General features: G+C 40.0%; 1 protein-coding gene across 6 annotated transcripts in view; it reads left to right on the top strand.

Moving 5' to 3' along the window:
• The first annotated feature begins 899 nt into the window (after positions 1-899).
• Positions 900-21,837, top strand: part of Epb41l5 (erythrocyte membrane protein band 4.1 like 5) — a 92,141-nt gene continuing 71,203 nt past the window's right edge. The window contains exons 1-3 of one of the 6 annotated variants that reach the window (XM_055601637.1): positions 900-1,076; positions 5,082-5,263; positions 13,687-13,791. In XM_055601637.1, coding sequence (XP_055457612.1) covers positions 5,084-5,263; positions 13,687-13,791 — 285 coding nt within the window. In that variant the 5' untranslated portion in view covers positions 900-1,076; positions 5,082-5,083. Of the gene's footprint in view, positions 1,077-1,227; positions 1,425-5,077; positions 5,264-13,686; positions 13,792-21,837 lie in introns of those variants that run through there. The other 5 variants (XM_055601621.1, XM_055601613.1, XM_055601604.1 and 2 more) reach the window with 5 other exon arrangements.

Raw genomic sequence — 21,837 nt, 5'->3', positions numbered from 1 at the left:
TTTTCCTGCGCCAGGGTTGGATCCAGGGCCTTGAATGTGCTAGTCTAACAACCCACCACTGAACTGTATCGAAACCCAACATTTGATTTAAATTATATAATCAAGAAAGTGAAAATTCAAAACATACAAGAGTCATCGAGATGCTCGGTGGGTAAAAGTGCTTGCTGCCAAGTGTGATGACCTGAGTTTAGTTCCCCACACTCACAGATAGGAGAGAACCAACTTTTGCAAGTTCTTAGACAAGTACTGTGGCATACATGCACCCTTCCTTACCTACCCCCCCCCCCAAGTCGAAAAAAGTAAATGTATTTTTTGTTTGTTTTTTAAAGACAGGATCTTAACAGTCCTGGCTGGTCTGGAACTCACTAAGACCAGGGCTGGCCTCGAACTCACCAGAGATCCTCCTGCTTCTGCCTCCCAAATTGCAGGGATTAAACATGTGCCCCAGCGTGCCAGCTGCCCTTTGTTGTCTTATTTAATTAATGAACAAATGAATCAGGATGGCAGTCACGTTTCCATGCACCTGCCTTTGGGATAGAACTAAATTTTAGACAAGCGCAGCAGGTACCCTCTTAGATTACAGGTTTTGTGTTTGTTTTGTGTCTCCCCATACCCCAGACAGGTTTTTAGCTCTGCCTGTCTAGGAACTCGCCCTGTAGACCAAGCTGGCCTCGATCTCCCAAAGATTCATCTGCCTCTGCCTCCCCAGTGCTGGCGTGCCACCAACTCCAGGTTTTAGACACCAGTTTCTTATTCCTGTCGGTCCCACCTGGCGTTGCCAGCCTAAACTCAGCCTCAGGAGGCCGATTTCCGGGGCGGCGCCATTGCCCCTTTAAGAGCAGAGCACCCCACCCCTCGGGGCGGAGCTTGGCCGGGGCTTTAAGGGGCGTGCCCGCGGGCGGCCGGGGTCCTCGGGAGATTAGTGCAGGGTGGGCTCGCGCCTCGCGCCGCCATTTCTCGGCGTCTCCGGAGACCTGTCCTCGCGTCGGGCCGCCTCGGCGTCTTTCCCCAAGAGCCGCGCGCGCCAGTCGTCGCGGTCTCCGTTGTCGCACGGTCCTCACCGCCCCCCGGTCCAGGTAAGAGTGTGGCCGCGGGTGTCCAGTGGCTCCGCTCGGCGGGCGGGGACGCTCGGCCGCGCCGGGTGGGCGGCCCGGCTCCCGAGGCGACGCCGCGGGCTGGGAGGGGAGTGGCGGCGGCGGCCAATCGGGCGGCCCGCTGAGTTTCGGTCGATACCGCGCGGCGGCCGCCGAGGGCCGGGCGCGTCGCCGGGGTCCCGCGCGGCGTGGAGAAGCCCGTCGCCGCCGACCTCCGTGGAGCCGCGAGGTTCGGGGAGGTCCCCAGGGTCACCTGGTGGGCTCGCGGGCGCACACCCGCCGGGACGAGCCCGCGCGCGGCTCTGGGAAGCTTGGGGTCGGGTGAGGCAGGTGCGTCCCCGGGCGCTCCCCGCCCCCGCGCGTGGCGCGCGGCCGTGATGCTGGGCCCTCGGGTGGGTAGGAGGTAATTGTGTCGCTCTCTGTGGCGACTGTAGTCTCCCGGGTCCGAAGTTGTTTGGCAGTAGTGTAAAGTTACTAGTAGTGTTTGTTTTTGTTTTTCTCAATAATTAGAGGCAAGCCCACCGATACGTTATTAATGTAACTCACAACTGCGCTGACCCCAGCTGAGCTTAAATTTACGCTGAGCACCACGCACCGCCGTGGGTTATTTGTATGTGTCTTGCTGAACGCTTCAGGATCGTTCTTTTTCTTTTTCTTTTTTTTTTTTTTTTTTTTTTTTTCTCCCCAAATCCACTCCCACTTCGTTCTTTTTTTTCTTCCTTTCGATACTGAGAACCTAACCCGAGTTCTGGAACGCCCTAGGCTGAGCTGAATCCTCAAACAGGGGGTTTTCTTTTGTTTTGTTTTGGTAGCACACTGTGTTTGGGAAGCGATGTGCGTAAAAAGTTATATTTTCTTTTGCGGGAGTAACTGGGATGAATGAAAAAGATACTGATAACTTTAGGAAATTTTCTATAGTTTTCAGTATTTCTGTTTTAAAAAATCAGTGCCTTAGTTGAAAAGTCCGTACGTCGTATTTGATGCCCTTGCCCCGGGTTCAATTTCCAGCACTGCAACAAGAACCAAACCGGGAGGAGGTGCAGTTGGTTTCAGTAATGCATGAACTTGGGGTGGGGGTTAAAGCATCTATCGGTTAAGTAGGAAATAGATTACTTCAGTTTGCATTTCTGTGATTGAAGAGGAACCTTGTTGAAAACTCAGAAAGTTTATTTATTTGAAAACTGTAACTCCCAACACTCATATTTTCAGTTGTTTTTAGAGACAGTCTTTCCCTATGCAGTCCAAGCTAGCTTGGGAATTTGCTATACAATATATAGGCTTGGATTCTAGGCTTGGAACCTAGAATTCTGCTTCTGCCTTCCAGGGGCTGGGGTTATTTTTCAAGTCTCTTTTAGTATTTGCTTCTTTAGTGCCAGTTTTTAATGTAACGTTTTACTTTATCGGGTTAGTTTTTTATTGATTGTCTAATATGTAGTGTGGTTTGCGGCAACCCTGCCATAGTAGCAGTTTGATCATTCATCACAGTAAGCAAGTCAGGCTCGGTCCTTGTCCTTGGGGTTGGGATGGGAGGGAGGCTAGCCATAAAAAAAAAAAAAAAAAAAAAAGTCAATTAAATATTTAATTACAGTTTCTTTCCATGTCATAAAGAAAAGCCTGTGCACTGACAGGGACATCTAATCCAGCCTCAGGATCTGAGGGTGCTTTTCTGAAGAAGTAACATTTTATGTGTAAATATAGAGCTAACTATCTGACAAGAAGAATGGGAGATAGAGCCACTAATGAAGAAAGTTCTGGAACCAGAAAGACACTTAAGTGGAGCAAAGCACTGGAGCAGAGAGAGCAGGCTGCTAGACAGAGAGGCCCAGGAGGAGGAGCCACGGCAGTTAAAGATTTAGAAAGGAATCAGATTTGTGGAGGCCAGTAATCCACTGATCCCTAGCTGCAGCACCCAGAGTGGGATTGAGGGCAGGTGGGATGAGGGAACAGAGGTAGGGCACACTTTTTAAATTTCTTTGTCTGATCCTTATTTTTTAATTTTTTTTAGTATTTAAAAACTTAAACAACACATATTCTTATGACCTCTGGATTAACTCTCTACAGAGAGAACCTCCCTTAAACCATCTGCACTTTGTAGTTTCTATGTACGCGTATATGTATATGGATTATATTTCAAAGTGGAATATTTTCAATTTTCTATTTGATTTTTTTTTCACTTAAATTTTATTTGATTTTCACTCTAAGACAGGTTTGGTTTGTTTAAGACAAGGTATCACTATGCAGCATGGCTGACCTGGAACTGTGTGTGTGCACACATACAGCTGATTTATGTGAGTAGGTAGGTGTGAGCGAGCATGTGGATGTCAGAGACAACCCATAGGAGCTGGTTCTCTCACCACGGTTCAGCCTTTCATGCACTACCGGACAGGCAAACAGGGAGGAGCCACTTTTCTGGACTTTGTGCAGTGCTAGAGGTCTGATGTAAATCTTTGAAACTATTAGGTGCATCTCACATATCTATCTTTTTGTTTTTGCTTTTTTGGAGGTTTATTTGTTTGTTTGCGACAGTGTCTCATGTTACCTGGCTTGGCCTACAACTTGCTATGTGGCCAGGAATGATCTTGATGTTCTGCTTCCATTTCCCCAGTGCTGGGATTACTGGGTGTGTTGCCATGCCTGGCTTTTATCTTGTTTTTTAGGTTAGATTTTCTTGGCTGCTATTGGACTCTGTTTCAGTCATGGTGCGGGGTGGGTACGCTTGCATGCCAATTGCAGAGTTCTCTCCTTCTGCCTTTATGTGGGTTCTGGGATCAAGTTAGGCTTTACATCAAGGACCTTTACTCACTTTAAACCATCTTATCTTTTTTGTGTTTTTGTTGTTATTTGGTTTTGAGACAGGACTTCCATATGTAGCTCACCCTAGCATGCAACTGGCACATTTATAGACCAGGTTAGTCTAGAACTCAGAACTCTCCTGTTTTGGCCTTCTAAGTGCTAGAATTTTTTATGAGGCATCCTTACTATTCTCACTTGGGATGTCCTTTTCCATGTCACCCATTTTCTTCTATTTGGCTGTTTATCTCTCTGCTGGAATTCTGCTGCCTCCTCTCCCAGGCAGTGCCTTCCTGTGTTCCTAATGCTGCTTTTCACTCTAAGCTATTTGATGAACTGCTGTGTGGTGATTGAGAACCGCTCTCTTCCGCACTTGTCCTGTCTCTGGCGTAGGTACTGTAGAGCTGTGCTGGAGTATGAGGACAACTTGAGCTATTTGCTGCGGAGCCCGTGTATGCTGTGGCTGTTCTTCATTTTCTACACTTTTTTTCCCCTGGAATTAATAATTGTCTTTATGTGTACCTAGTTGATGTTTACTTTTCTTGGAGTCTCTTAGTTGTAAAACTAAGATTTATGAAGGAACCTGGTGTAGCTTTTGCATTGTTTCCATTCTTGTATTTAGTGTTTTTAATCATAATGTACAATATTTTAAATAACTAGTAGCTATTTTAACTTTAATGTTCTTGGTAGAACATTAAGCAGTAAAACAGTTCAATTGTATTTGTACTTTGCTGAAATAGTAGTTATTTTTATTTTGAATGCTCAGTTTAGGAAAAAAAACAAAGCTCAGAGTCGACCTCAGTGGTGTCTGGCACTGTTACGTAATATCTGTAAGGCTATCAGCTTCCTTAGGTACCACTTACTGATTCAGAACACTTGGGGAACGGCATGAATTGTTGCTTTCTCCTGTCAGATCAGCTCCTTATAAAATAAGACAGTAAGTTTAACAGGTTGCAAGCAGTGCTCTATTTTAATGTGTTTTAAATTTTTATGTTAAAAATCTAGCTTTAAAGATGGTTTTTGAAATGAAAATTGAACGTATATGCACCATTTTGAATTATGTTTAAAAAGCAGTATTTCAACTTTTTCAAATTAACATCTATAAGCCTTTACTAAATACTACCATTAATTTGACTACAAGTTGTTGGGAGTTTCTTTTCCTTGCTGTCATTTTCACCACTGGTTTTGTAAAGGCAGAAATGCTGAGTTTCCTGCGGAGAACGCTTGGCCGCCGGTCTATGCGCAAACATGCTGAGAAGGAGCGACTCCGAGAGGCACAGCGTGCTGCCACACACATTCCTGCAGCTGGGGATGCCAAGTCCGTTATCACATGCAGGGTGTCCCTTCTGGATGGCACAGACGTTAGTGTGGATTTGCCGGTAAGTACGCCTTCCTCAGCTGCCAGTCTGTACTTCCTGGGCTCAGTGAGGTGGGTGAGTATGGATCACGCACTAGCGTATTTATGAGCATGGACGAGTACCTGTAGGCTGAGCAGACCTGGAATTGATGGCAGCTGCAGGACACATTGAATGATAGGGCAGTTATTAGTGTGAATTAACTCTGTTTGTGTCTTTGCATGTAGACACCAGTGTGTTTGTAGACAGGATCACACTGAAGCTCAGGTTGGCCTTGTATTTGTAGCCATCCTGCTTTGACTGCAGAGTGTGTGTATGTGTGTGTGTGTGTGTGTGTGAGTGCGCGCGTGCTGCCATGCCAGGTTTGAGTTTCAGAACGTTTTGTAGATACCAAAGCTCTTACATCTTTGTTCTTTTTTAGAAACTTCACGAAACTCTAAATTATGTGATTTTTAACATAAGTTTCATTGGATATTTCTTGATAGCTGCTGTTTCTATAGACATTTTTTTTTATTTTTTATATTAATTATAGTTTATTTACTTTGTATCCCATCTATAGCTCCTTCCTTCATTCCCTCCCAGTCCCATCCTCCCTCCCTCATCTCCTCCCTGCCCCTCTCTAAGTCCACTGATAGGGGAGGTCCTCCTCCCCTTCCATCTAACCCTAGTTTATCAGATCTCATCAGAACTGGCTGCAGTGTCCTCCTCTGTGGCCTAGCAAGGCTGCTCATCCCTCAGGGGTTTGGGGAAGCTCAAAGAGCCCACCACTGAGTTCATGTCAGAGACAGTCTCTGTTCCCCTTACTAGGGAATCCACTTGGATGCTGAGCTGCCATGGGCTACATCAGAGCAGAGGTTCTAGGTTATATCCATGTATGGTCCTTGGTTGGAGAATCAGTCTCAGAAAAGACCCTTGTGCCCAGATATATTTGGTCCTGTGGCACTTTCTGTCCTCTCCAGGTCTTACTAACTCCGCCTTCTTTCATGTGATTCCCTGCACTCTGCCTAAGATGTCCCTCAACGGAGGAATGGATACAGAAACATTTATACAATGGAATACTACTCAGCAATTAAAAACAAGGAAATCATGAAATTTGCAGGCAAATGGTGGGATCTAGAACAGAACATCCTGAGTGAGGTATCCCAGGAGCAGAAAGACACACATGGTATATACTCACTTATAAGTAGGATAAACATACTAAAATCTGTACACCTAAAGAAGCTAAACAAGAAGGAGGTCCCGGGGTAAGATGATCAACCCTCAGTTAGAAAGACAAATGGGATGGACATTGGAAGTAGAAGAAAACAAGAAACAGGACAGGAGTCTACCATAGAGGGCCTCTGAAAGACTCTGCCTAGCAGTGTATCAAAGCAGATACTAAGACTCCTATAGACATTTTACTAAAATTCATTTTGAAAAGTATGGCAGATTGATAGCTATATGTGATATATAGTTGAATAAACTCTGAAAGGCCTCAAATATATAAGTTTACTCTGAAGAATTGCATGGTTTGTTCAGGCTCAAGTTTTCTTGGTATTTATTGTTGTTGGGTTTTTTTGTTTGTTTGTTGGTTGGTTGGTTGGTTGGTTGGTTTTTTTCAAGACAGAGTTTCTCTATCTTTGGCTGTCCTGGAACTCACATTGTAGACCAGGCTGGCCTCATAAAGATTTGCCAGCCTCTGCCTCCCAAATGCTGAGATTAAAGGCATTCATCACCACCTCCCAGCTTTGTTTTATTATTATTATTTGTTTATTTTTTTGGTTTTTCAAGACAAGGTTTCTTTGTGTAGCCTTGGCTGTCCTGGACTCACTTTGTAGGCCAGGCTGGCCTCAAACTCACAGCAGTCCACCTGCCTCTGCTCCTTGAGTGCTGGGATTACAGGCTTGCACCACCATGCTCAGCTTTTGTTTTATCTATCTGTGTATTTATCTATTTTGAGGTATGCATTCCAGGCTTTCATGAAATTTCTGCCTCAGCCTCCTGAGTACTGGATAACAGCTGTGTACACCACACCCAACTCTCTAGAAGTGTTTGCAAGTCCTCATTGTATGTGCTTGTTGTCAGCATGCACATTGGACTGCACATTTTTAGAGTTTTTGATTTTGTAAACTTTAAGGCATCTAGATTTTCTGTAAGGGCTTGTTGAGGGCTTGTAGCTGTTCCAACATGAGATCCTTAGTAAGGATAATTTTCATTTTTATTTTTATTTGATAAGAATCTTGAAGAGTTTTGTGTATTAGTCCAATTAAAATATTATTAGATATGTAGTGAAAAGCATGAGATTGCCATGGGAGAGCCTGGAAAATTTTATTACCTAATGTTTGAAGTATGACATCTTAGGCTGTTGATGGGTAGGCTGATACTGAGTTTGTAGAGAAGCGCATTTAAAGGGCAGTGTGATATGGAGGAGAAAGGTCTCAGGCGCTGAAACAAGAATAGCAACAAGTGTTTAGTGACTGTTCAAAATGGTGCTGCTTTGATCAGGTTCTACATATGTTAGGAAACAGTGCAATAACACAGCACAATTTTAGATTAACTTTTTGGAACAAAAACTGTGGCCTTTAAAAATGTTTTTTTTTTTAGATTTATTTATTTTTGTATGTTTGGGTGTTTTGCCTACATTTGTGATCCAGTTGACTCTTGCTAAGGATACCAAGACTGTTCAACAGAGAATAGGGTTTTTTTGTTTTTTTTTTTCCTCTAACACATACCTACATGCAGAAGAATAAATTGGGAGGGGAGTAGAGAAATGGCTCAGAGGTTAAGAGCACTGGCTGCTCTACTAAAGGTCCTGAGTTCAATTTCCAGCAACCACATGGTGGCTCACAACCATCTATAATATGATCTGATGCTATTTTCTGGAGCACTCATGTACATAAAATAAAGAAATCTTAAAAAAAAAAAAAAAAGAATAAACTTGAGACCTTTCCTCATTCTGCATATAAAGATTAAATATAAATAAAATAAATAAATAAATAATATAAATCAAAGATATAAACATAAGAACTAAAACTATAAAATCTTTAGAAGAAAATGTAGGAATATTTTCTTAGATAATGACATCAACAAAAAAGAAAACAACAACAAAAAAGAAAAATCAGGTAAACTAATCAGAATTAAAAGTGTGTGCCCTTCAAAGGGAACCACTTAGAAAGGTAAAAGACTGTACAATATCATAACAAAAAATACTTCAAAATTCTATATCTAATGAAGGATTGTATCTAGAATATATAAAGAACTGTTGCAAACCATAAAAAGACAGCTTGATTTAAAAATAAGCAAAAGATCTAAGTACAAATTGTTAGGACATACAAAATAGATGAGGACAAATACATGAGAATTCAGAGTCAGGTTGGTCATAGTTTAGTGGTCAAGTGTGCCTGCATGTGTGAGGCCCTGGCTTTAAAATCCAGCGCGTGCGCACACACACACACACACACACACAAACCACAAAAAAGTATTCCTTCACACTCATGTGAGAAGGCTGAAAAGTCAGATAATAGCAAGTATTGGAGAGAATGTAGAGAAATCAGGATCATATTAACACTGAGATTGGAATGTAAAACAGCTACTTTGGAAAACAATCTTAGTTATTGAAAGGATAGAACACTGTTAGCTTGTGACTAAGTGTTTCCACTTTTCAAGATTTATCCAAGAAAAACAAAAATATGCTTGCATAAAATGTTCACAGCAGCATTGTTTCTAATAGCAGGAAGGTGGGAATGACTGAGGACATCAGGATGTATAGGGAAAGTCAAGTTACTACCCATGAAAGAAATTAAACACTGATACCTGTAACATAGATGATGTTAAATATGCTAGTGAAAGAAACCAGTCACTGGGCTGGAGAGATGGCTCAGTGGTTAAGAGCACTGACTGTTCTTCCAGAGAACCCTGCCTGGTTCAATTCCCAGCACTCACATGGTGGCTCATAACTGTCTTAACTTCATATCTAGGGGATCTCACACCCTCACGCAGACATACATGCAGGCAGAACACCAATGCACATTTAAAAAGTAATAAATAAGAAAAAAGAAACCAGTCACAAAGAACCACACATTTTGTTTTGTGAGAGCCTAGAACAAGAAGAGCTGTAGAAATGAAAAATAGATTAGTGATTGCTTAGGGCAGATGCCTGGGAACCTTCAGAGAAGTGGTAAAAAGTAATAGCTAAAGGATACAGAATTTCTTTTAGAGGTAATGAAAATATTCTGCAATCAACTAATGATTATCTATACCTGTTGTGTGCTAGAACCCCTTGAATTACATTTTTGTGTTGATTTTGAGGCAGTCTCTCACTGTAATGCTAGCTGGCTTGAAACCTAGCCTTGAACAGACACTGTCTGCCTCTGTGCTCCTGCATCCAGCCTTCTAATGGGTGAATGGGGTATGAGTTACATTTCAACTAAGCTTTTCTGTTGGTTTTTTTTTTTTTTTAATTTCCACCCCTTAAAAAATGAACAGAACATTTTTTTGTGTGTATATGTCACTTTTGGGGGTTTGTTGTTGCTTTTGTCTTGTTTTTGTAGCCAGGAAATATGTTTAAAATGACACTTACTTGTAGTTATAGATGGTAGACTTGATTTGGAGAAGGGGGAAATACTGGAAACCTAAAGCAATGCAGGTGCAAGGGCACGTGAGTGTGCAGAGAAGAAATGGCTAGCACCCGAATGTGGTGAGGGGAAGGAACAAGGATGAGTAATGAGCATATAGGCTTAGACTGGGCCATATCATGGTGTGGAACATTATGAAAGAAGACTTAGCTGTCACAGAGAGGGTAAATAGTGGATATGGAGGAAGGCATTGTGCTAGGCAAGTATGTTTGGTAGCCAGGTTTTAGAAAGTAAAAGTAATTTTCAGCAGTAGTTATGTTTTTCTGAATTTTCTGTAGTCCCTTGAACATAGTAGCTGCTTTTAGCATACTAGTTGTCTGAGCAATAAGTTACCATGAAGTTTAGAAGAGAAGAAATACCACAACAGCTAGAAAATGGCTGTGTAGGGAAACTCTTGAGTTTGTTTCAAGGGGTAGGAAAAATGTTCTTTGGGGATTGGCTCTACATACATAGGCAGAGGAAGAACATTCTGGGAGAGATGCGTTCTGAGGAAAAAGAGGGCTTATAAAAGATAATGCCCTGGTGGTCTTAATCTTCTGGAGTAGAATGTGAAGGGAGGACTGGTCCCACTGAGAGAGTGATCTGGGCTCATTTGTTGGGGGAAAGAAACTAAGTAGTAGGTTAAGGCTACTGGCAGCTCACATGGGATTTGCCCTGGCTAGAACTGCGTGGGCCTGTGCTTCCTGCCCTTTCTACTTGGTGCTAGCTTAGGTTTCCTATTGCTCTGATTAAAACAGCATGACCAAAAGCAGCTTGGAGAGGAAAGGGATTATTTGCCATACACCTTAGAGTCCTTCATCAGGGAAATTCAAGGCCGGAACCTGGAGGCAGAAACTGAAGCAGAGGCCTGCTTACTAACTTGCTCTTCCCGGCTTTCTCAGCTTCCTTTCTTACACAAATACAACACATCTGCCCCCAGTATTAACTGGGCCCTCCCATATTAACATTAATCTGGAGGATCAGTGCCTTGTTCAGTCCTCATCAGAGAAGCTTCTTTTTTGCAGTAGATAGAAATTAATACAGAGAATCACAACTGGACAGTGTACAGAGAGTGAAACTTTGCAGCCCTCAGTCCTACATGGGATGCCTTCACCAGACCCCTTCCCCCCAAGGCTCAGGGATCTATGCAGGAAAGAGGAGGCGGTGGAAAGAGGGGTAGTGGATGACTCCCAAGTAAACAGTATATTCCAGACACAACAGGACTGATAGGGATGCATATATGAACTCAGAGACTGTGGCAGCATGCATAAGACCTGCACTGGTTCAAGCCAGTCAGGCTCCCAGCACTGGGAGGGGCCGGTGGACATGAGGGCACACCCCTAATCAAAAAGCTATTTGAAACTGGAGACAGCTGACAAAGAGAAAATAAGGTTTTCCGATGGAATGTCATTGGGCATATCCACCACACTCCAGAGCATATCCTGCGTCCAGACATAGGGAGCCAACACCAAACTCCACAGGGTTTTGTTTCATTTTGCCTTTTTTTTTTCTCCTTGTTTGTTTGTTGACTCAGAGAGAGCTGGGTGAGGAGGGAATATTTTGGTTGTTGGTTTTGTTTTTTGCAACATGGTTTCTCTGTACAACCCCGGTTGTCCTGGAGCTTACTCTTTAGTGTTAGCCTATCTCTAACTCACAGAGATCAGTCTATCTCCACTCTTCCCCCAATCCTCCCACCAGTGCTGGGATCAAAGGCTTGCGCCATCACTACCCAGCCATCAAAATACATTGTATGAAAGTTTAAAAAATAAATAAAATGGAATTAAGAGATTTAAAAGAAAGTCCTGCAGACTTGCCTATAGGGAACATTTTCTCAATCAAGATTCCTCTTCCCAGGTATGTCTAGGTTTGTGTCAGGTTGACAGAAACCAACAGCCAGCATGAATGTATTCATTTCTGAGTAGCCAGAACCAAGAATTGATGAGGTGCAAATAAGACATTGTAAGGAGAAAGAAAGGCATGCTCTGATGTCTCAGTGTTACAGCATACTGGTCAAATTACAGACAACACTTCCTGACAAAGAAACAGTTTTAAGAGTGAGCGAGGTGTACTTAGGAAAGATTTTTTTATATAGGAATTATTTTTATTTATGTGTGTGTCTGTGTGTACCTGTTTGTGCATATGTGTATCGGGTTCACATTGGGGCCAGAAGAGGGCATTAGATCCCTGGAGCTGGAATTTGCCCTGTGAGTGGCCTGATATGGGCGCTGGAAACCAAGTCCATGACCTCTGCAAGAACAGCAGGGCTCTTACCCGCTAGGCCATCTCACCAGCCCATGAAAGATTTTTTCAAATTCCAGTTTGTACTCTAACCTGTAAATAATGACTAGTAAGGTATTTTGAAGAATGCTGATAATTCTATTTAATAAGTTACATTCCATGGGCAGCTTTGTCACTCCATCTTCTGACTCTTGCTTGTCTCCAGACTGTTTCTTTCCTCCATACCACCAAAGACTATTATGACCTTCCTCCTATCTTCATTTGTTTTCACCTAGGCTAGCAGGGCTGCATTTATTCTTTGAGGCTCAAGTTGAAACATAAAGCCAGCTTGTTGGTACTTTCAGGCAGAACTAACAAACTGTAGTCATTTCCTTTATTGCAAAAATAATACTTTGTGGCACATTTGTTCTGTTTAAACTAGTGTTCTTGGCTAAGAATCTGATTATTCTTATGAATGAAAGTTTTTAGAATGTCCGTGCTGTTCCAGCAGCCAGATTGTTTTAATAAATTCTCTTTTAGATGTAGAGATTTAGTTTGGGCATCACTAACTTAAGGAATTTGAAAATGCCATGTGTTCACTTTTGGATGGCTTAGATTGACTTCTTAGTAAAGAAGGTAAAATACAATACCTTGAAAAGACTTTTGTTCTGTCCATCTTGCAGAAGCCCATTTTCTCCTCTAGAACACAGCTACTATATTTCAGAAGGCTGGGAATGCTGCATAGGCAAGAGGAAGTGAATTTCATCTTTAAAAGGCCATGTTTGATTTTTTTTTTTGTTTGTTTCTGGAACAAATATAGAATGTTGATGGAATGTGAAATTAAATCTAGAAGTGTACCTTAGAATTAGAATTAATGTAATAGAAGTTGGATACTGGTGTATTGAAAAGTAGGGAGGGTAATCAGGAGTTGAGTATTCTGTGTTCCCTTTTTGATGATGACACTTAGCGGAATTATTACTTACCTAGCTAGCGGAATTATTACTTACCTAGCTAGATTTCCTTCCCTACTGAGCTGGGTGAGTTATAGCTAAAGCAGTATCTCCTCTGGGGAGTGAGTATTAATTGCTGTCCTTAGGAATTGTTCAAAGTATTAACTGGTTTTTGGTTCTTGGGCCTCTCTTCTCTAGGATCCTACCCAGCCCCCATGAAGCAGTCATAGACTTTAGAGTTAATTTTTTTTCTTGTTATATTTAATCTGGAAAGAGTAACTTACCTTCCTAAAATACAAAGACAAAATACAGAAGTATCTCAAAAGTCAAAGATAATAGAAACTACTACATTACAGAGAATACTTAGGCAATGGCAGATGAAATAAAAAATCGGGAAGGTTAACAGTGTGAAATAAGAATGATAGCTTGCTTGAAAGGGCCCAGTGGAAACAGGAGGTAGGGAGAGTACAATTAAATAAAAATACAGTGGATAACACTGGGATCACTTAACATCAAGAAGAAATTGATGAGGACATATTTGGGAATCTTCCCATTGGAGGAAAACAAGCATTAAAGCAAATTTAGAAATGAGCAGAAAACTAAAAGAAATAACTTTCTCCCTAAGATCAGAAATTAGGACAGTGACGCTGGTCAAGCCACTTACTAATTCATCTTATTGCTGTTTCAGAAAAAAGCCAAAGGACAAGAGCTGTTTGATCAAATTATGTATCACCTGGACTTGATTGAAAGTGACTACTTTGGTCTGAGGTTCATGGATTCAGCCCAAGTTGCAGTGAGTATCTTTTGGAGGTTCTATTATGACTACAGAAATGGCAATGTTCAGATCATGGACTAAGTGAAGGCTAAAATATACTTAATGCATTCTTTATTTTTTGTCATTTCTTGTGGCCTGAAACACTCCTTATCTTATTTCGCTTGTTGTGGGTTAAAATAAGGTCTGGCTGTAAGCCTGGGCTGGCCTGGAGCTGCCAATCTTACCTTCCCTAAACCTTAGGATTATAGTTGGGTATCACAGAAGTTGGCTGCTCTTTGCTTTACAGTCACCTGAAATACTTTTTAAAAAAATACCCACTCTTAACCTGAATTACAAAAGTAGCATTTTTAAAAATGGGGTTTAGAAATATGTTTTTAACAAATACTATCTAGGGTATTATGAACCACTATGTAACAGAAAGAATGCTAATACTAGAGTTTTATGTGCTGTTAGATAAATGATGTTAATTTCTAAACAAACACTGTCCTTGATCTATCATGCTTATTATTCATCAAATATCAATTTATTTTATTCTGGAACTGAGTGTGTCAGCTAAGCAAGTAACTGAAAGTAACTATGCTTACTGTGCTATAAAATCAAATGAAATAAAATTTAAGTTTTAAAGTATTATCTAGAGACACGAAGAGTTCTGGGGTGTGTGTGTGTGTGCACATGTGTCAGAGAGAGGGGGGCCCTCAAGATACAAGGCTCTCTCGCTCTCTCTCTGGCACGTACACATGCACACCCCAGAACTCTTCATGTATACATATTGAGATTTTCCAAAAAATAGAAAAATTATACTGAACTCTAGATAATACTTTAAAGCTTAAATTTTAACCCATGATTTCCTTATGTCCTTGTCATATTTACTGTTTTGACACACCATAATCCAAAGTAGGAGGACAAAATATAAAGGATCCAAGGTATTAACATAGTTTAGTCTTGAAAGTGTGCCATGCACATATATCTAAAACTAATGTACCAAAGTTTAATTCATTGGTCATTATCAAGTAGTTCAAAATGTGTATGATGCTTGTATTTTGTACTCATTATGGAAATAACCAAAATTAATAAGAAAATCAATTAAAATTTTATTTTTCTGTCATATGTACAGATAATCTTAGTTTGGTCTTACTATTTTTGAGGCAAAGGTTCACCTCTGTCTGTCTTGGAACTCTATGTAGACCAGGCTGGCCTTGAATTCACAGAGATGTACCTACCTCTGCCTCCTGCATGTCAGGATTAAAGGCTTATGTTTTGTATTTCATTCAGTCATTTTATAGTTGCATACATATGTAGCAATTTTATAGTTGAAACAATCTCATAAGCAAAGAACAGCCATAAGAATGGTACAAATACCTTTCTGAGTGTTAAGATGTCTCATCACTCTTAAACTCTTCAGTGTATGCTTTCTGTAAACAAGCATGGTTCACAATTTTATGCAACCAGCAAACCAGCAAATTATCATTTAGAAATCATCATCGTCTAATCTACATACTACTGAAGTCATTTTAGTTTGACTAGAGTGTCCCTAGAATGCCCCCTGTAGCCACCAAGGTGCAGTTCACAATGTGTTTTACTTAGTTGTCTTGTTTCTTTAGTTGCTTTAATCTGAGAGATTGTGGTTCTGTGGTGATTTTAAAAAATTTTCATGACTTTGAAACTTTTGAAGAAACAGGCCAGTTACTTCGTATGCTGTCCCTTTCTGTGATTTATTGTTACCTCCTGAAGTGCGTTCATTTTAAAAAGTAATCCTGTGTTCCATTCTGTACTACTAGCTGTCAATGTAACTTCATTGTACCCCTAATTAGTGTACCCTTAATGACAGTGTGACTTCCAATCCTCATTTCTAAGTTCTCTTTCCCCTTTGTATTTTTTCATATATCCAAACTTACTATGTAGCTGAGCCACCCTTGAATTGGTGATATTGTTGCCTCCATCTCTTAAGTACCCTGCTTTTTACTTTTCCTTATGTAGTTGTTTGATAAGTTTTTCTGAGACTGTTCCCTATCCAGCTATGTATAAATAAATTGATTCCTGTGTTACTCAGTATGCTGTTACTCTCATTTATTTTGATGCTCACATTTTCCCAAGTTTGGCCAAATAGTAGCTGCTTCAAAATGCTTTCATGTTCATTTAACATGAGTGTATCATTCTTTGTGCTAACTTACTTTCTGCCCAAGTAAATGTTCAGGTTTGTCTGGTATTTCCATCTTAGTCCTGGAATTAACAAATTGTTTAGTAAGCTTTGTGATAAGATTTGAGAACTTAAGCTCACAGTTATTTCTATGAATAGATATATAGTAGATGCCGAAGTTTAATTTGAGTCTGATACTACAAAGGTTATTATAGTGTTTTCATCCTACCATATTTGTGGTAATAGTTCTCATCCATAGATGTGCCTATCAATATTCCTTGACTTTAAGATGTGGTATATCTGAATAAATCTGTTGTAAATTGTAAATGCTGTAAGTTCAGAATGCATCTATCTCTAGCATATCATAACCGAGCACTGCAGTTAATGCTAGAGTCTTGGTTGTTTGTCACACAATAAACAATTCTGGGTCTTAATGGAAGCCGTGACTCACTGCCACTGTCTCTCATCACAAAAGATAATTATACTTGTATATTAGTTTGAGGAAAAATAAAAATAGAATGGTTTCTGTTAAATATGTGTTGCTTTCACAGTATTGTAAACCTAAAACATTGTGGAGATCTAACTATACCTAATCAGTCATTCCATTTCTCCTGGGCAAATGCTGACTGTATTTAAGCCACTGAATTATTCTTGGACTTTTTGGGGGGAGGAGGTGGGGCTTATAAACTGTAGTGTTTGATTATCTTATATAGTATACCACAGTGTATAGAGAACTCCTTTGAAGTTGTATACTCTGCATATGTGTTCCGACAAGGAGGATTATAGAGCAAAGAGAAGGCATGCGTAAGGAAAACAGTTGACTTCAGCTAGCCTAGCCATAGCATTTTTATTTCTTTGGAAAAAAAACTTTATTTGATTTTCATATGTGTGGGGTTTTTGTTTTTTTATATTCTTTTAATATAATTTTTTATTTACTCACTTTGTATCCCAGCTGTAGCCCTCCCTCCCTCATCCTCCCACGCCCCTTTCCCAGTCTATCTCCTCCCCTTCACCTGACCCTAGCGTATGCATTTTTATTTCAAAAAGAGACCACTTTGAAAAATCAAGATACATTTTTTTTGTACTATAAAATTTGCCACTTTAGATTATGTAATTTCTTTTAGTATATTCGGAATTTTCTAAGTATTATCACTAATTTCAGAACACTCCATCATTCCTTAAAGGAACCCTGGATATATTACCACTTGGTCCTCATTAACCCTCTCCAACATTATACTCTGACAAGTACTATATTTCTATCCATATTGATTTGCTTATTTTGAAAGTTTTATATAAATGATAATCTAATTACAGCCTTTCTTGTCAATGTTTTCAAACTTAATATTTATTGTACGTGAATTTTTCAATATTTGATTCCTTCCTGTGGCTGAATGTGACTATGCCACGTTTTGCTTATTCAGCAATTGGTGGGCATTTTGTTTAGTTTTATTTGACTGTTCTTTTTTTATATAATTTTTATTTTATTTGACTGTTCTTGATGGTGCTCTGAACATCTTTGAACTTAAGAAAGTTTCAGATCTTGGAGTACCTAGATAGAGAACAGGGTGACGTAGTAACTGATGAAATTTTACAGAATGCACAAACTTTTCTATAGCAGATACAGTATCCTACAGCTCACTAGCAGTTCGTGAGATTGTAGTGTTCCATAGTGGCCAGAGTACATCACATTCCCACAACAATGTACAAGGGTTTCTTTCTCCCCCACATTTTCCTCAGCATTTGTTGCTTTTTGTTTTCGTGCTGATAGCCATTCTAAGTGGGATGAGACGGTTTCAGTGGTAGCTTTGATGTGTCTTTTCCTGATGAGCCTCAAGAGGGTAGCTTTTCAGTTAATTACTGGCAAGCTGTACTTCATTTGAGAAGCGCATTTTCAGTTTATTTGCTTGTTTACTGTGTAGTCTGTATTCTCTCAGGAGTTCAATCTTTTATGTCCTACATACTGATCCTCTTTAAAATGGATAGTTGGCAAGATTCCCTACCATCATATAGACTGTCTTTTGACTCTGTTGATAGTTTTCTTTCACTTTACAGGAACTTTTTATTTTATTGTTATTATTTTGTTTGTTTGTTTTGTTTTTCGAGACAGGGTTTCTCTATGTAGCCTTGAGCTGTCCTGGATTCACTTTGTAGACCAAGCTGGCCTCAAACTCACAGAGATCCGCCTGCCTCTGCCTCCTGAGCGCTGGGACTCAGGCCTGTGCCGCCGCGCCTGGCTTGGTACATGTGCATGCACATGACTTGCAGCATGTACAGCGTTCAGTGGACGATTTGGGGAGTTGGTTCTTACCTTCCACCTTGTTGAAGTGGCATCTCTTTTTTTCTGCCACTGAATCTCAGACATACTTGGAGCTAGTTGGTTGGCTTTTAAGTCATCCAGTTTTCTTATCTCCCAACTCCCATTTCCCCATAGAAGTTCTAGTATTACAGATATACACAGTGGTGCACGCCTGTAATCCCAGCACTCTGGGAGGCAGAGATGGGTGGATCTCTGTGAGTTCGAGGCCAGTCTGCTCTACAAAGTGAATTCCAGGACAGCTAAGGCTGTTACACAGAGAAACCTTGTCTTTAAAAAAAAAAAAATTCAGAAATCAGAGAGATCAATAACCTAATGGTATGCCTTAAGGTCTTAAAAAACGAAAAACCCAAACCTAAACAGGGAAGATGAAAATACACAGTACAAACAAAAGCAGAGATTAATGAAATAGTAATCAAAAGAATATGAAATACTGACATAACAAAAAGATGGCTCTTGGAAAGCATAAACAATGTTGGTGAGCCATGGACCTAACTGATCATGGTCATGATAGACAAGTTATATTTATAAAACCAGAGACAAAGAAGTTACAAAAAATAATACACAAGTCCAGATGGTTGTAAGAAACCATTAGGAGAACTTAGAAGTTGTAAAAATAAGAATAAACTCCCAGACAGATAACCTACCGAAATTAAACTAAGAGAACTTAACAAGAAAAATATTGAGGGGCTGGAGAGATGGCTCAGCAGTTTTAAGAGCACTAACTGGGATTAAAGGCATGAGCCACTCCCACCCACCTCTTAAACACTTTTTTAAAAGATATATTTCATTTTATGTATCTGAGTACCTGCATTAATGTATGTGCACATGTATGCCTGGAACCCCTGGAATCCAAAAATGGGCATCAGATCTACTGCGAACTGAAGTGTAGTCCTGAACTTGCACGAAGCTGACTCAACACCTGAACCATCTCTTTAGCGCCAGTGTTGCTGTGACAAAATATCTTAGAAAAGCACCTTATGGAAGATCTGTACCCTCTTCTGACCTCCACAGGTACCAGGCATGCACACAGTGCATACACATATACAAGACAAAACACAAAAAGAATATATTGGTTTTTAATTTAACAGTAATTTACATACTTAAACTTAGATCGCCTCCGTATCAGCCATGAATTTGACCTTTTAAAAAATTTTAACAAAGATACCTTGAAAATATTTTGTAATGGTTGGTCTAAGTCTTCTTTTGAAATTACTGTTAACCTAAGGAAAGCAGTTGCTCATCTAGACTAAACAGAAGTAGTTTTGTTCGATTACAAATCCTGTGTTCTTCGAATATATTTTTTTAACAACTTCTAAAATAGTTTAAAATGTTAAAAAAATGCCTCTGCTCACAGAGATACTTGGAGAGGCTGTTTTGAAAGATAGTTAGCATTTTTGTGATTTAGGCTCTGCCCTTTGAGCAGTAGGGGTGAGTTTCTTCAGATTCTCAGAGCTGAACTCACTGAAAGGCTGTTTGCGCACTATTTGGCTGGAGGGCTTTGGATAAGGGTGTATGTGTTGATGTTTTAGAAGCTTCCTAGGTGATTCTTTGTTAGTTATGTCTGTTATGTTTGTGATTATATTTTTTCTGTTAAGATACATGAGCAAATTGTTCTTCCATAACCACTGTTGAGAGTAAAAGGAAATAACAGCTTTCTGCGTTTTGTAAAAAATATCAACTAAACTTTAAAAATAGAAAGTCAGGGGGAATTTATTTACTTTTTAAGATATAAGCTTTCAGTTTAAGCACCTAAGAATCTGTACCTGCATGCTTTCCATCTTTATCTTCTTAGCAATTTAAACATAACTGTTTGAGACCCTGATTTTAGGAAAGTACATCAGCGCCTGTCTCTGAGCTCTGAATTTTCCAGTCTCTAGTCATGGAATGTGGAGGAGATGAAAGAAAACAGACTTGAGAATCCACAAACATGAGCTCAGACCTTCCTCAAAAGAATGGTGACCCAGGACTCCCCCAGCTCCTAAATTGCACTTTAAAATGTGTTTGTTTGGGTTGTCTTACTGGAGTGGAGAAACAAGAATCTGTAAAGAAGATTGAACTTACTGCTTGGTGTCTGCCTCCAACCCCTCTGCTGGGATAACTTTGTTTTATGGTAGGGCATTGCTAAGAGTAGAAAGTGTAAGCATTCAGGGTTTTTTGTTTGTTTGTTTTTACAGTTTGTGTTTGTGTGTTTGCCTACATGGGATACATATGTGGAACTCAAGGACAGCTTGGGGGAGTCTGTTCTTTCTTCCACTCTTGGTCCCAGAGAGCTGAGTCATCAAACTTGGCTGCAAGTGCCCTCCCCTGCTGAGCCATCTTAATGGTTCCCAAACTAGTCTTGAATAGATCCAACCAGGAAGAGATTTCTTAGAGCTCAGTATGATTTTAGTAAGTACTCTATTTCCTTCTCAAATTTCCTCAAAATTTATAAGTAATTGGCCAAGTGTGGTAGTGTACTCCTTTCATTCCAGCACTCAGGAAACAGCAGGTGGATCTCTAGGAAATCTAGGACAGCCAGGGCTATACAGTGAGAGACTGTTGGAAAAAAGAGGGGGGAGGGTGGGGCCCTATAATTAGCCTATTGATTTTTCAGCTTGCTGTTAAATGCTCTTCAAATATAGACACCTAAGATGATTCTTCCATCTGAAGAAAGTTGAGAAGGAATCAAGAGAAACCATTCATATTTTGGGGAAATGCATGCAGTTTATAAGGGACAGATCTTGGTGGGGGTGACACTGTTGGCTTTTTGTGTATCTGTGTGTACATGTGTACAGGTGCCCATGGAGGATAGAGAGGGCATTGGATCCCTGGAGCTGGAGATAACAGCTACACCTCCTGACACGGGTGCTGGGAACTGAATTCAGGTTCTCTGAAAGAGAAACAAGTGCTCATTACTACCGAGTCATTGCTCTAGTCCCTGCTTTTTAACAGTACTTTTCCCAAAAACATGACTATGTTATCCATATCAAATATTATAATAAAGGATTCTGTTATTCTCTGCAACAAATTGTATTCGTTGCAGAGGAAGTTAAAATATGAGAAAAAGGTCATTAGTAACCTTCTTGTAAATATTTTTTGCAGTTCAATTTTTCAATAGTTTAAGTACTATTTTATTGTTCTCAGTCTAAAAAAACATACACATTTTCATATGTTCACATTTATATATTTTAATGAAACAATTTGTAATACTTTACAGTGTGTCCTTTAAATCAGAGCAGTGTGACCAGGTGTCCTGGCACACACCTTTAATCTTTAAGAAGGAAGACTCATAAAACAATAAATAAATTTTAAAAAAAGTAAAACAACAAGTACCAAAAGAAATTTGAAAATCTGAGTTATTTTCAGAAAATGCAGAAGTCAAAACAAGAAACAGTACCATGGATGAAGAAGGGAAATATGCCAAGAACCCAAGGGGGGAAAAATTATCTCAGAGAATTAAAGATTTTTCAGATGTTAACATCCTTACAGCTAACAGCACAGTATCAAAGTGTATGTGTCACAATCTGAAAAGCAAAGTAAAAATAAATATATCCATAAATATATCTTTCAATTACAAAAAAAAAAAAAAAAAAAAAGGGAAGAAGCGGAAGTTCAAGGTCAGCCTAAAAAA

Source organism: Psammomys obesus, unplaced genomic scaffold (assembly GCF_907164565.1).
Source record: "Psammomys obesus unplaced genomic scaffold, mPsaObe1.curated_primary_1811, whole genome shotgun sequence".
Lineage (NCBI taxonomy): Eukaryota > Metazoa > Chordata > Mammalia > Rodentia > Muridae > Psammomys > Psammomys obesus.
This window is presented reverse-complemented; position numbering and strand designations above follow the sequence as displayed.